Genomic DNA, 12,227 nt, shown 5'->3' with positions numbered 1-12,227 from the left:
TGCCCTTCAGCTTTTAAGTTGTATCCACTGGATTTTCTATATACCACTTTGCTGTAAGGGTATGCAGTTTTATTATAAAGTTGGTCAGCATGCTAACTATCAAACTGTTTACATTAATTGCCAGCATGCTAACTAGCAAACTGTTTACATCTTGTGTCAGCATGCTAACTATCAAGCTGTTTACATTAATTTCCAGCATCAAATTATTTACATAGGGTTCAATTTTACAATGACAGTCACTGCCCAAAAAACCCTTAAGGCCTCCTCGGAGGGCGCTTGTAGTGACCAGGCTGTCCTCGCTCTTTGTCTTCTTCCTGCTGCCTCTTTTCTTTTCTCTCTGCTTCCTCCTCTACTTCTAGGTTGGCACTATGCTGCTCACTTTCTCTTCTTTCCCTCTCCAGCTTTTCTTTCTCTCTTTCTGCTTCTAGGTCAGCTTCCCGCTGTTTGCGACGAATTTCTTCCAGTCTTTTAGCCTCTTTATCTCTCTTTTGAATGTCAAGCAAACGTTTGACGACTACATCAGAAAACTCATTTGAGCCTGTCTCAAACACATTATCAGCAACATATACTTTCCGATCATCCGTTTGCAGCCAAAGAAAAAGCGAGGACTTCAAAGTTTCTATAAGGAACTTTTCTCTCTGCTCAGCACTCTGGTGCTCTAGACTGGGAGTAACAAGCCAAGTTTGTGGTGGGTTCTAAAACACTTTGTAGAAGCTATTATCGATTATAAGTGTGTTTTGGGCGTTGTACCCCGGAGTGTGTTTCCAGAACAAGGATAAGTCTTTCATAAACACAGGTTTTCTCTGGATCTGCCAGGATTGCTTTGTACAGTGCGCTTGAGCAAAAAACCCAGTAATCTTTGGCACCTGCTCTTTAAAAATAGTACGACAAATACTCATGACTTTACTATTGAGGCTTGTGCTCCATATAAACACATTAAAGAACAGCAGGCACCAGTCCAAAAAAAAAAGGCTGTCCTTGCGACAGAACACCTGCTTATCAAGTACATCGTATTTCAGCATTTCATCTGCATATGCCAGGGGCTTTTCACCAAAGCGAGGCTCTACCACTGCCACCAAAAGACCGTTCAGGTCCAGCACCAGATCCCTTTTTTCATCACATAAACGCTTAGGCACCCATATTAGGTCTGGTAGAGGATACCATTCAACAAAAATAACCGGCCCACTTGGGCGCACATAATTTAGGCGCTCAATAATACTATGGGCAAGCTGTGAATATCGTTCAAGGCGTTTTTCAATCTCCATTTTCTGTCTCCTTAACTGCCTGGCTTTGTGGACTCGCCATCTCTGTAATTTCTGCCATTGCATGGCCGCAGTTGCATCAGGCATGACGATTAATGCCTGTTTCTCTTCCTCTGCAGGGAAACCACGGTACGAAATGAACAAGTTTAAAAAAGAAAAACCGCAAAAATTACAATGAACTATTACAATGAACTGCTGCTCAGATTTATATTGCACAAAAATACATTTTCATTGGAAAACAAAATGCATGTCAGCTACAATACGCATTTGGGTTTCAAAATGGTCTAGCATATACAGTGAAGGGCACAACCGGGTAGGGAGCAATAAGTCTTAACACAATTTTTTGCAAGCTCTTGAGCGGGTGGCTTTCTTTTCACCTTTGGAGCTTTCAGTCTTGTCCGAACTACAGGCTAAGGTGCTTGCAATGTCTTCGAGTACCTCTTCAAGGCCAACTTTTCTTTTTAGCTGAGCTTTATGCAAAAAACCCTCGAGAGGGCTGTTGTCACCAACTTCATGCTCATCTTCTATGTTGTCATTCTTCAAAGTTTCCCCTGAGCCACTAGCCACTGTTTGCTGAGAAGCTTCTGCTTTGTCAGTTGCAACAGGCATCGTTGGCACACGGGGCACAAAAGGAGCCATGACAAAAAAATCATCTTCTTTTTCATCTTCTGAGTTCCTGCTCACATCACCGCCTTCCTTCGTTGTTTTCATGCTTTCATATGGCATCTGTTGGGAGCCCTCATCCACCCCTTCACTCCTTGCATCCAGCTCAACACCCTTCTCCGTCGAAGGGTTCTCACCTGTATCCAGCTCATCACTCTCCTCGATCGAAAGGTCCTCCATTACAGCCTTTCCCTTGCCCTTCGTGTCATGCACACTGCCCACATCACGGAGGGACTGCCCCAGGCCTGCAACAAAAAACGTGGATTAAGACTCATATAAGCATGTCATGTATGCTAGAAAATGTTTGATATGCTGTGACTATGTGTGCGGCCTGGCATACATTGGAATCCATTATGATGACAAGCCCAGTATGCTAATTCGAATTTCTGAGTATGCTAACTAGCATATCCAATATGCTAGTTTGCATCTGGAGATGGTAGCTTAGTTACTAGATTTGCCATTATGACAAACTTACTCTAGTCTGTACACTGAGCACAAGTATGCTAATTAGCATAAAAGATATGCTAATTAGCATACTGGGTATACTAATGAGCATATTGGGTATACTAATGAGCATACTGGGTATGCTAATTAGCATACTGGGACTGCTGGTAGCTAGCATACAAGGACTGTCTTCAGTATGCTAATTAGCATACCCAATATGCTATTTAGTATTCCCAGTATGCTAATTAGCATACCCAGTATGCTATTTAGCATATCCAATATGCTAATAAGCATATCTAGTATGCTAATCAGCATACTCAGTACGTGAATCAACATACCCAGTATGCTAATGAGCATTCCCACTATGCTAATTAGCATACCCAGTATGCTATTTAGCATATCCAGTATGCTAATTAGCATATCCAATATGCTAATAAGCATATCCAGTATGCTAATCAACATACCCACTACGCTAATCAGCATACCCAGTATGCTAATCAGCATATACAGTTTGCTAGTTAGCATTTGGATATGGTAGTTAACTTACTAGATATGCTAATATGCCAAACTTACTCTAATCTATTCACTGAGCACAGGGTATGCTAATTAGCATACAAGGTCTGCTAATTAGCATATCCAGTTAGCACACTCAATATTCTCACTGGGTATGCTAATTAGCATACCCAGTATGCTAATTAGCATATCCAGTATGCTAATTAGCATATCCAGTTAGCACACTCAATATTCTCACTGGGTATGCTAATTAGCATACCCAGTATGCTAATTAGCATATCCAATATGCTAATAAGAATATCCAGTACGCTAATCAACATACCCAGTATGCTAATCAGCATATACAGTTTGCTAGTTAGCATTTGGATATGGTAGTTAACTTACTAGATATGCTAATATGCCAAACTTACTCTAATCTGTTCACTGAGCACAAGGTATGCTAATTAGCATACAAGGTCTGCTAATTAACATATCCAGTTAGCACACTCAATATTCTCACTGGGTATGCTAATTAGCATACCCAGTATGCTAATCAGCATACTGGGCATGCTAATCAGTATACCCAGTATGCTAATCAGCATACCCAGTATGCTAATTAGCATACAAGATATGCTAATTAGCATATCCAGTTAACACACTAAATATTCTAATTAACACACTGGGTATGCTAATTAGCACACCCTGTATAATCTTACCAGATGTTGGTGTGATTGGATGTCTTTGCCCTGTGGGTTTCCAACACCATTCTTGTGGTATCCTTTGCTGGCAGGTCACAGCTCTACATTTTGTCGATAAGGAGCATGCAGCTGCAAAGCAGAGAAAGTGGTAGCTATGCCCACAGGGCATCTTGACCGTGGTGGAGATTCCCTTTACTTCAAGTGGCAAACTGCAGCCGCTACACGGGTTGATCATCGTCCCATCGCATACCCCTTCTATACTTTCGATAAAAGTGCCCATAGCCATATTACACAGGGCAGTGGGAATGGAGGAGCCTTGTAGCATCTTTCTCATGTGCATTAGGATCTGTAGTTGACCTTCACATGCATTCACTTTTGCTTCCATAACCTCCACATTAATCTGCACACCAAAAAAAAGAGGAGCATGGTAAGTACATAGGTTTGTTGTGCACATATTCCAATCATACGGTAGAAGCATAAAAGTCACGCACTTACACGCTGACAAGTTGAGTCAGCAGCAAGAGTGTCCTCACTGTCAGGAAATGCCAAACCTTCCAATGTCTCTATTTTTACTTTACACTCTATTTCCCTCTTTGCATCCACGCCGTCGCTCTGTAGTAACCTCTGTAATTCATTTTCAGCGTCGTGAAGCTTTTGTCTCATAGCAAGCACAATTGGGGTGACCCTAGCATTGCTTGCTTGGACAACCCTCGCAACTTCAAAGTATGATTTTGCAGTTAGAAGATGTTCTTTAGCATCTTGCAGTTGTTTGCTGAGAATTTTAGAGGCAGCCTTTATGTGCTGCAAATTCTCAACGCCAAAAAATGATAGGCTTTCAGCCTGCTGGTGATTGCTGTGGCGAGAGATGGGTGTCTCCTTGGTATCCTCCTTCATTTCATCTTGCGCCTCCTCGATGTTTAGACATACATTGCGCATCCTCCACTTTTCGACATGGGCCTCGTAGTACCCTTTCTCTCGGAGGTCCTGCAAATGCTGGACAGCGAATTCAGCCCAATTGAATTGCATGGCTGAGCTACTTGCAATTGCCGCCGGGCTGAATTCTTTTACAAACCCCTTGGCGAATGCAGAGTTGATCTCCATGTTTGTTGGGGGGCTTCTGGTACACCTTGTAATGCAGCTGCATCACCTGGTCGAACATATCAATACGCAAACAACTACATTTAATGCGATAGTGACTACGATTCTTTGACTCTCTGAAAACACTGAACCACTCCACATCACTGATCTGATCCCACCTCACTAGTTTGGGGTTGGCACCAGCCAGGGAGAGGCCATGAATATCATTGAACTCTTCTGCTGTAATAGAGAACTTGCTCTATACTGGGACTGTAAACTTTGGAGCTTTCCATCGGCCTGCACACCCCCAATGTCACAAGATTAGCGGTAGGAAAGTGCTGTATTGAGCACTTCATTCCAATTTCAAGATTCAAATCAAACACTGGTTGTGCTTCTTGAGCCAGACTTCGACTTGGACTTCGACTTGAGCGATTGTATTTCAAGTGACTATTCACAAGATGTCCTACTGCTAAAGCCGACATCAAGGGACAACTCTCCAGCCAAGACAACACCAGCTACTATCCTCACAAATCATAATGAGGTAGAGAGAGAGAGAGAGAGAGAGAGAGAGAGAGAGAGAGAGAGAGAGAGAGAGAGAGAGAGAGAGAGAGAGAGAGAGAGAGAGAGAGAGAGAGAGAGAGAGAGAGTACCCGAGTCATCCTTCCCCTTTGTATGCAAGGTCTTTGCCATTGGGGATGCTGGGGTATCAGAGAGCTTCACCCTTTTTCGGGGCAGAGAAGAAGCAGCAGAAAGTTCAGGGGTCGACTTTGTTTTTGGTTCTCTCTTACCTCTGGCCCCTGCACCCCTCTTACCTCTGGCCCTTGCTTCCCGCTTCTCTGCATGCATGTTGAGTGCCCCACTCCGCTTCTCTCCACGCATTTTGACTGCCCCACTCCCCTCAGAGTAACACTCCGTAAATGGTCAGGAAAGTGGATTCAGGGTGGTCTCCCTATTTTGAAATATTCGATGGATTCCCACACGTTTGAAAAGTTACACTCTCATTATGCTTACAAGATATGCTTGTTGCCACATGATAACTAGCACAAAAAGCATGACAAGTTAACATGCTTATACCCATATATATATATATATATATATATATAGATATATATATATATATGAAAATATAGGGAATCAAATGAAAGGGCGCTCATTTGTTTTAATATAGGCTTATTTACAAGTAGTAAGAAAAAATTGCATGCAAAAAATGGTAATTTAGTAAAAGGGAATGACTAGGGGAAAGGTATTTTGTGATATTTTCTTAGAGTGGATTCACTCGAGAATTTAGAGAGACTTGGATGAAAAGGTTTATTTATATAATAGAGACAATGTACAGTGATAATAGAATTACGATAACACTGAGTCAATGTGCTGAGCTCTGAAGCGAAAGTGTACTGCTTCTCGAACTGACATGAGAGAGAGAGAGAGAGAGAGAGAGAGAGAGAGAGAGAAGATACGAAAAGAGGGATTTATTGAGATGTGCAAAGCCATATAAATAGGCAACTACAAAGTAGATATTTTTGGAGTTCTAGCCAGCTCAAGTATAGATCTTTTCTTCTAGCTCATATCATAGATGACATAGAGGAGGATATTTAATCAAAGAGGGATTCACACCAAGACGGAAAGTAGGGCTTACCCAACAAACGCCCCCATAAGCGTGACTTGGGGCATTTCATGCTAATCACTCAATATTGCAAATTCGTATTTTAGTTGATGGGATCATTTGGATGCATCGTGGTGGTTCTCTCTGGATTTAACACATCACGGTTCCATAGGATACATCGTGGCGATTCTCAAAGGATTCAACACACATGGTTCTCTTGGATTCATCCATCACACTAGCATACAGAGCATTGGGGGAAGGTCTTACCATCGACGCTATCATGCTCATCGAGGCAGTGTCTAATCCCATACACCATGAAATTGGGAAATTACGTGCCCAATCATCATCACACATTGATCATATCATACCGTAGACACAATTTTACATGTCATGAAGGTCAAGTTTGAAGCCTCGACCCTTGTGCCCAACTCACTTAATATATCTCTCCACATTCTTTTAGGAACTCTGTGAACGAGTTTCAAATAGACTAAATGCCAAGATGATAATAATAATAAAATGATTTCCAATTAAAAATCTCACACCACTCCTGACGTCAGGATAATGTGATGAACGTCATGCATGACGTGCCTGTGAGCTGCATGTTTGGCCCCATTTCTTAAGCCCTCTGCAGCCCCTAGCACGTCCACAAGCTTTCTGAGCTCAATTTTTGTCTTTTGGAGCGAAAGTCTGGTTTCATGAAGCAATGGGGGGACCGTTATCAAGCATGGTTTTGCTTCCGGACTCTGCTTTTGACAAGGACTATGGAGATTTGTTGCTTGGCATGTGCATCAAGATGCTAGCCCAAGCCCTCACAGCTCTTCCGGCTCTCTGCTTCTCTGTTCTGCCAAGATTGAGGACTGCAAATTCCTCCGTCTCAGACAAACATGCCAGTTTTGCCACGCGTATCTGTGAAGCTGAAGCCTCGGGCCATCATTTTGATAAACCTTGCCTGGATTTTGAGCTGTCTAACACAACAAACAACTCCTTTACTTCTAAGCAGGTTAGTGATGTCAACTGTATATCATACGGGGAAGCTATGCAAGGACCAGATGTGAGCAAGAGGATGCATCAGAAGGACATAATAGTGTGGCTTGCTCGTCGAGGTGGAGGGTATGCGACACAGAGTGCATAGCATGTAGCTGCATTTCCCTTTTGTGGCCAAATGGTTTCTATCGCCGGCTGGGGTGTGGCTCAGGCTACCTCTTGTGAGGCTGAACCACCGTCTGCAAATGCTATTGGGTAGGTAGGGATCATTGCTGGCTGCCCTTTATTGATGTTGATGCCGTTGCCTTCTCCAAGCACCTTAGACTGGTCAAAATTGTTGTTTGCTGGTTGCCTTATCTCAGTTGAATTTCCTACCCAACTTAATCTTCGGTTGAGCTCGTTCATCAATACTAAGTCTCCTACTTGTTGAGAGCATGAACCCGATGCTCTGATGCCAATTGTTGAGCTTTGAAGCAGAAGCGCACTGCTTCTCAAACCGACAGCTATGTAGAGAGAGAGAGAGAGAGAGAGAGAGAGAGAGAGAGAGAGAAAGAGAGAGAAGATACGAATGATGTACAAAATGAAGGAGGGATTTATTGATATGTGCAAAGCCTTATAAATAGTCACTTACATAGTAGATATTTTTGGGGTTTTGGCCAGCTCAAGCATAGATCTTTTCTTCTAGATCACATCATAGATGACATAGAGGAGGATATTTAATCAAAGAGGGATTCACACTAAGATGGAAAATCAGGCTTACCCAACACAATGTACATAACATACTTAGATAAATAATGCACACCAATATAAAATTATTTATATAAGTACCAAAATAATTATAATTAAAATTCTTATATTTAGGTCTTATATACAATGAAATATTTACACACAAATGGATCATGATATATTTTTATTTTTTATTTTTATTTATTTTGATTCAACTAGCTCAGTGATGGCTAACTATCTTACGATTTTAACGAGATATGGGGAAAGTCTTTTAACTCACACACGTCTATGTACAATGAAAAGATGAGGATAGACACATTGTTTGGGTGATTTTGGTAGGGTGAGGTAGTTCACTATGGCAATTACGGATATCCAATATTTGGCTATCACGACTTTGAAAACCGCCAACAATATGTGGCTCAATCTTGCGAGAATATATGATTAGGATTCTACGATGCGAGCAGTCACCCTTCTAGGATAGTTATTTTCCATCAGGTTTTCAATAAGAAGTTCCATGCAGTCTTTTCTTATGAAGGCTAAGGTTATTCATGATCAATTATTGGCTATGAAAAGTGCACTGACCACAGTACTCAATTAGTTACTTTGGTATTCACAAAATTACTTGAGACATACAAAACAGTGTCTAGGACACTTTGGCTACAAATCATGAAGAAAAAGCTGAAATTCAATGATCTTAACTCTTTTCTCATTAAGGAGGAAGCTGTGTTAATAACTCAAGGCAAAATTGAGATTTTCTAGAAAGGTATCGAAGCATTTGTTGCTTTGCATAGCCGTTGTTATAATTGTGGGAAGCATGGTCATTTGTCTCAAGATTGTAGGGCAAAGGCAAAGAGAGAGGCTCTACAAAGGACAAAGACAATGGAAAGCATAATGAGGAAAGCAGTGATAATGACTTAGGGAAGAAAAGTAAGAAATCTGTTGGTGTGGTGGAGACTAGCTGGCAAGTGCTCCCACCTTCTAGTCAAGTGGATACCATTGCCATGACTAGCTTCAAACATGGAGAGTCTCGTGAGTGGTAGAGAGGGGCAAGTAGATCTCCTTTTAACACTAGGTTGGTAACCTAACAGGACATAAAAGTGTCCTTTCAGGGTTTTGAAAAAAACCTCCAAAACCATAGTAGATCCACTCATTTTGTAAAATCCTTTCATGAGGTTATAGTTCAAGTCCTGCTACACATGGAAAAAATAACAATCTTGTAAAATTTCTCATCTTTTGGTCACACCAAGCCTCCAAAGTTAATGAACCAGTACATTTTCATCAAAATAGTCATTTCTTACGTTTTGTTGCATAAAAATAAGATTAGGGATTTTTGTAGGACTTGAGATGAATTCCCTGGTTAACATCAATGGGTTGGTGATCAGAACATATGATTGTTTCTCACTCACTATTTTTTGTTTTGTCAAAAGAAATAGGTACAAAAAAGTTGAATTTTTTCCATTCTGCAAACCTATCATCAAAGTTTCTATAGCCACACTCAATACAAATAATATATGCATGTTTTCTTAGTTCCCTGTTGTCCTTGAGGTTAATAAGGAGCCATGGAGCATGTCAAAAGAATAATACATCTCTTACCAAGGGGAATCTTGGGGACAAAGATGAAGTGCTAAATACAGCAAACATGAAAAAATTGGGTTCAACAGTATGAGTTGTAGAATCCCATAGAAACTATTCAATATCTAGCCAAATTGTATGCTTATGAGTAGATATGATTACTACCTACAAAATGCATATAGTTCTCACAAGAAACTAGCAATATTGAAAAAGCTATACTTGATATACTAGAATGTTTCGTTTTCTTTTATAATTAAAAAAATCAACCATCGTTGTGTACTATGCAAAATAGGGTATTAGGTGCCCCAAAACTCAAGGAATATTAGTTTTATGTTACAATATGTGACATACAAACTCAAAACTGCATTTGGATATCATGAAAGCCACCAAAAAATCATAGAAGAGCTAAAATTGGCTAAAAAACAGGATTTGACAATTTTTGTAATTTGGTCATAGCTTACAATTTTAACATTTATTTCTCCCTAGAAGCACCAGGACATGTTAAGGACTACTAAAGATAGTTTTCTAGCATTATAGACCTCACAAACATGAATGCTAGAGTGGTATAGTTGCAAAAAGTTGAAAAAAGCCAAAAACAGGACCCGTTTTTTCACACAGTTTAGGTTGTGAGATGTTGTGCAAGGACATGGTTAAAGATGGAATTGATATTTCAAAAAAATGTCATGTTTTTTTTAGCTCATGAGATAACTTTCTAGATAGATCGCATCTCAAAATCCATTTTGAAACTCTTGATATAATTCAAGGAAAATGGTCACTTAACAGGACATAAAAGTGTCCCGGGACATAAAAGTGTCCCATTACCAACCTAGTGTTAAATAACTTGGACCCTTGTGTTGGAGTTCAAGTTATCAATGTTTGAACCCATGGGTTAGAGTTCATGGCACATGCATTTGGTAAGGACCCAATCAGAAGTATCTAAAACACTATGGATGAGTGCACCAATTCATTGTTGTTGGTCGGATTATGGTTAGGATGTGTTTCAAAGTTCATAATCTTGGAGTATATGATTGTGATGTGTTCACAATCCACAAATGGAAGTAGTGTGGTATATAGCTCAATTTTCTAAAAGGCAACTTGTGTTCAAGATGGCATTATTCTTAGGTGACACATTGATACTAGCAAATCTGTAGCATGCTAGGTACTAGGGTGTCCATGGTAGGTTCTTCATCGACTTGGTCTCACAATTTATGTCCACTATGAGCTGCAAAGAGGGTGTTAAATCTAGTAGCATCTCAAGTGAAGAGCCCAATGTGATCCCAATATTTATTTTGGCTTTAGGTATTTATTTTACTTATTTGTCAAAGTCTTGGTAAGGAAATTTAGTGAGGTGGGTATATAAACAACCCACTACCCTCATTGTATTATCATCATCTATTCATTGCCAAGGTTGGTTGGTTCATTAGTCTCTCTCTCTCTCTCTCTCTCTCTCTCTCTCTCTCTCTCTCTCTCTCTCTCTCTCTCTCTCTCTATCTACAGAAGGTACAAGAAGCACACACGATAGGAAAATGGGCAGTTTATTGAGGAGGTAAAACCATTATTTAGGAGTTTCGAACTTCCAAAATGGCTCCCCCATCACCTACCCCTCCTTAGGTTTTTACGTTTTTTAATCTTATTTTCTCTTTTGTTCACCCCTTGTTGGACCCTTAATCCTTAACTGAGATGTTCTCTCTCTCTCTCTCTCTCTCTCTCTCTCTCTCTCTCTCTCTCTCTCTCTCTCTCTCCGGTCTGGACACTTCTGCATCAATGACTTTGACATGGTTGCCAACTACTTTGACACGATTGTCATCTACTATGACAACCTCAAGAACATATAGATGGCTCAAAATCTAGTGTTTCATGCAAGGCCAAAGCACATTGAGGTGCATTACAACCTCATCAGAGAGAGGGTCTTGGCAGGTGATATTAACCTTGAGTACATGACGATGGATGAGTAGGCTGCAGATATCTTCATGAAGGTCCTTGGAGTGGAAAATCTGTGGTGGTTTTGAGTGATGCTTGGCATATACGGGAGATGGTGTTGAGCTTGAGGGGGAGTGTTGAGATGTCAAGCTCAACATGTACTACTCTTGGATGACTATCGCCGACAAGCATCATCTTTGGCGTGCCTTGGTGGATATGTATATTTTTGCCAGTGATACCACAACTGCACTACATCGACTTGGTCTACCTACTAGAGTGATGTCACACTTATCTATCCAGCTCACTCACTAGCGGTTCACACTAGACTAATGTACTAGTTTCCCCTTATGTTGTATTTTCCTTTTTATGCTTTGTAGACCTCTTATCTTAAGTTAGTGAAGAAAAATAAGTAGAAGGTATTGCCTCCATCTATGTGTGTGTGTGCGCGCTTTTAAGAGCTCAAGTTATCTCCTTCTCTATCTCTTAACAATTGTTATGCACCTCCATTCAAACATCTACTTGGGGAAAAGTGTTTTGGGTATTAGTTTGATGATCCCTTGCTTAAGGCTTGGGTCTAAGTTTTGTGCAACCCAAGAGTAATTGAGAAGAGAGACCACACTACCTTGCAAGGGATCCCAATACTTCACCAAAATCTCTTTCAATATACCACATATAGTAGGTGTTTTATCATTGACACGTTTACGTAGAGCATAATCCAATCCTTTTATTTCAAATGGTTGTTCTAGCCTCTTTGCATCATGAACTTGCACATAGTGGTCAATAGTA

General features: G+C 40.6%; 2 protein-coding genes across 2 annotated transcripts; one reads left to right on the top strand and one right to left on the bottom strand.

Moving 5' to 3' along the window:
• Positions 1-1,473: 1,473 nt before the first annotated feature.
• LOC147441310 (uncharacterized) lies at positions 1,474-5,930 on the bottom strand. Its single transcript, XM_086482985.1, has 4 exons — positions 5,287-5,930; positions 4,055-4,933; positions 3,578-3,959; positions 1,474-2,170 (listed from the first exon to the last, which is right to left on the bottom strand). Exons 2-4 carry the CDS (start codon positions 4,658-4,660, stop codon positions 1,593-1,595), a joined length of 1,566 nt encoding a protein of 521 aa, XP_086339111.1. The 5' UTR covers positions 4,661-4,933; positions 5,287-5,930; the 3' UTR covers positions 1,474-1,592.
• A 223-nt stretch (positions 5,931-6,153) lies between these two features.
• On the top strand, positions 6,154-7,784 carry LOC147441309 (uncharacterized). Its single transcript, XM_086482986.1, has one exon. The coding sequence runs from the start codon at positions 6,943-6,945 to the stop codon at positions 7,369-7,371; it is 429 nt and encodes a 142-aa protein (XP_086339112.1). The 5' UTR covers positions 6,154-6,942; the 3' UTR covers positions 7,372-7,784.
• Positions 7,785-12,227: the final 4,443 nt, after the last annotated feature.

Source organism: Adiantum capillus-veneris, chromosome 15 (genome assembly GCF_014529385.1).
Source record: "Adiantum capillus-veneris isolate H3 chromosome 15, ASM1452938v2, whole genome shotgun sequence".
Lineage (NCBI taxonomy): Eukaryota > Viridiplantae > Streptophyta > Polypodiopsida > Polypodiales > Pteridaceae > Adiantum > Adiantum capillus-veneris.
This window is presented reverse-complemented; position numbering and strand designations above follow the sequence as displayed.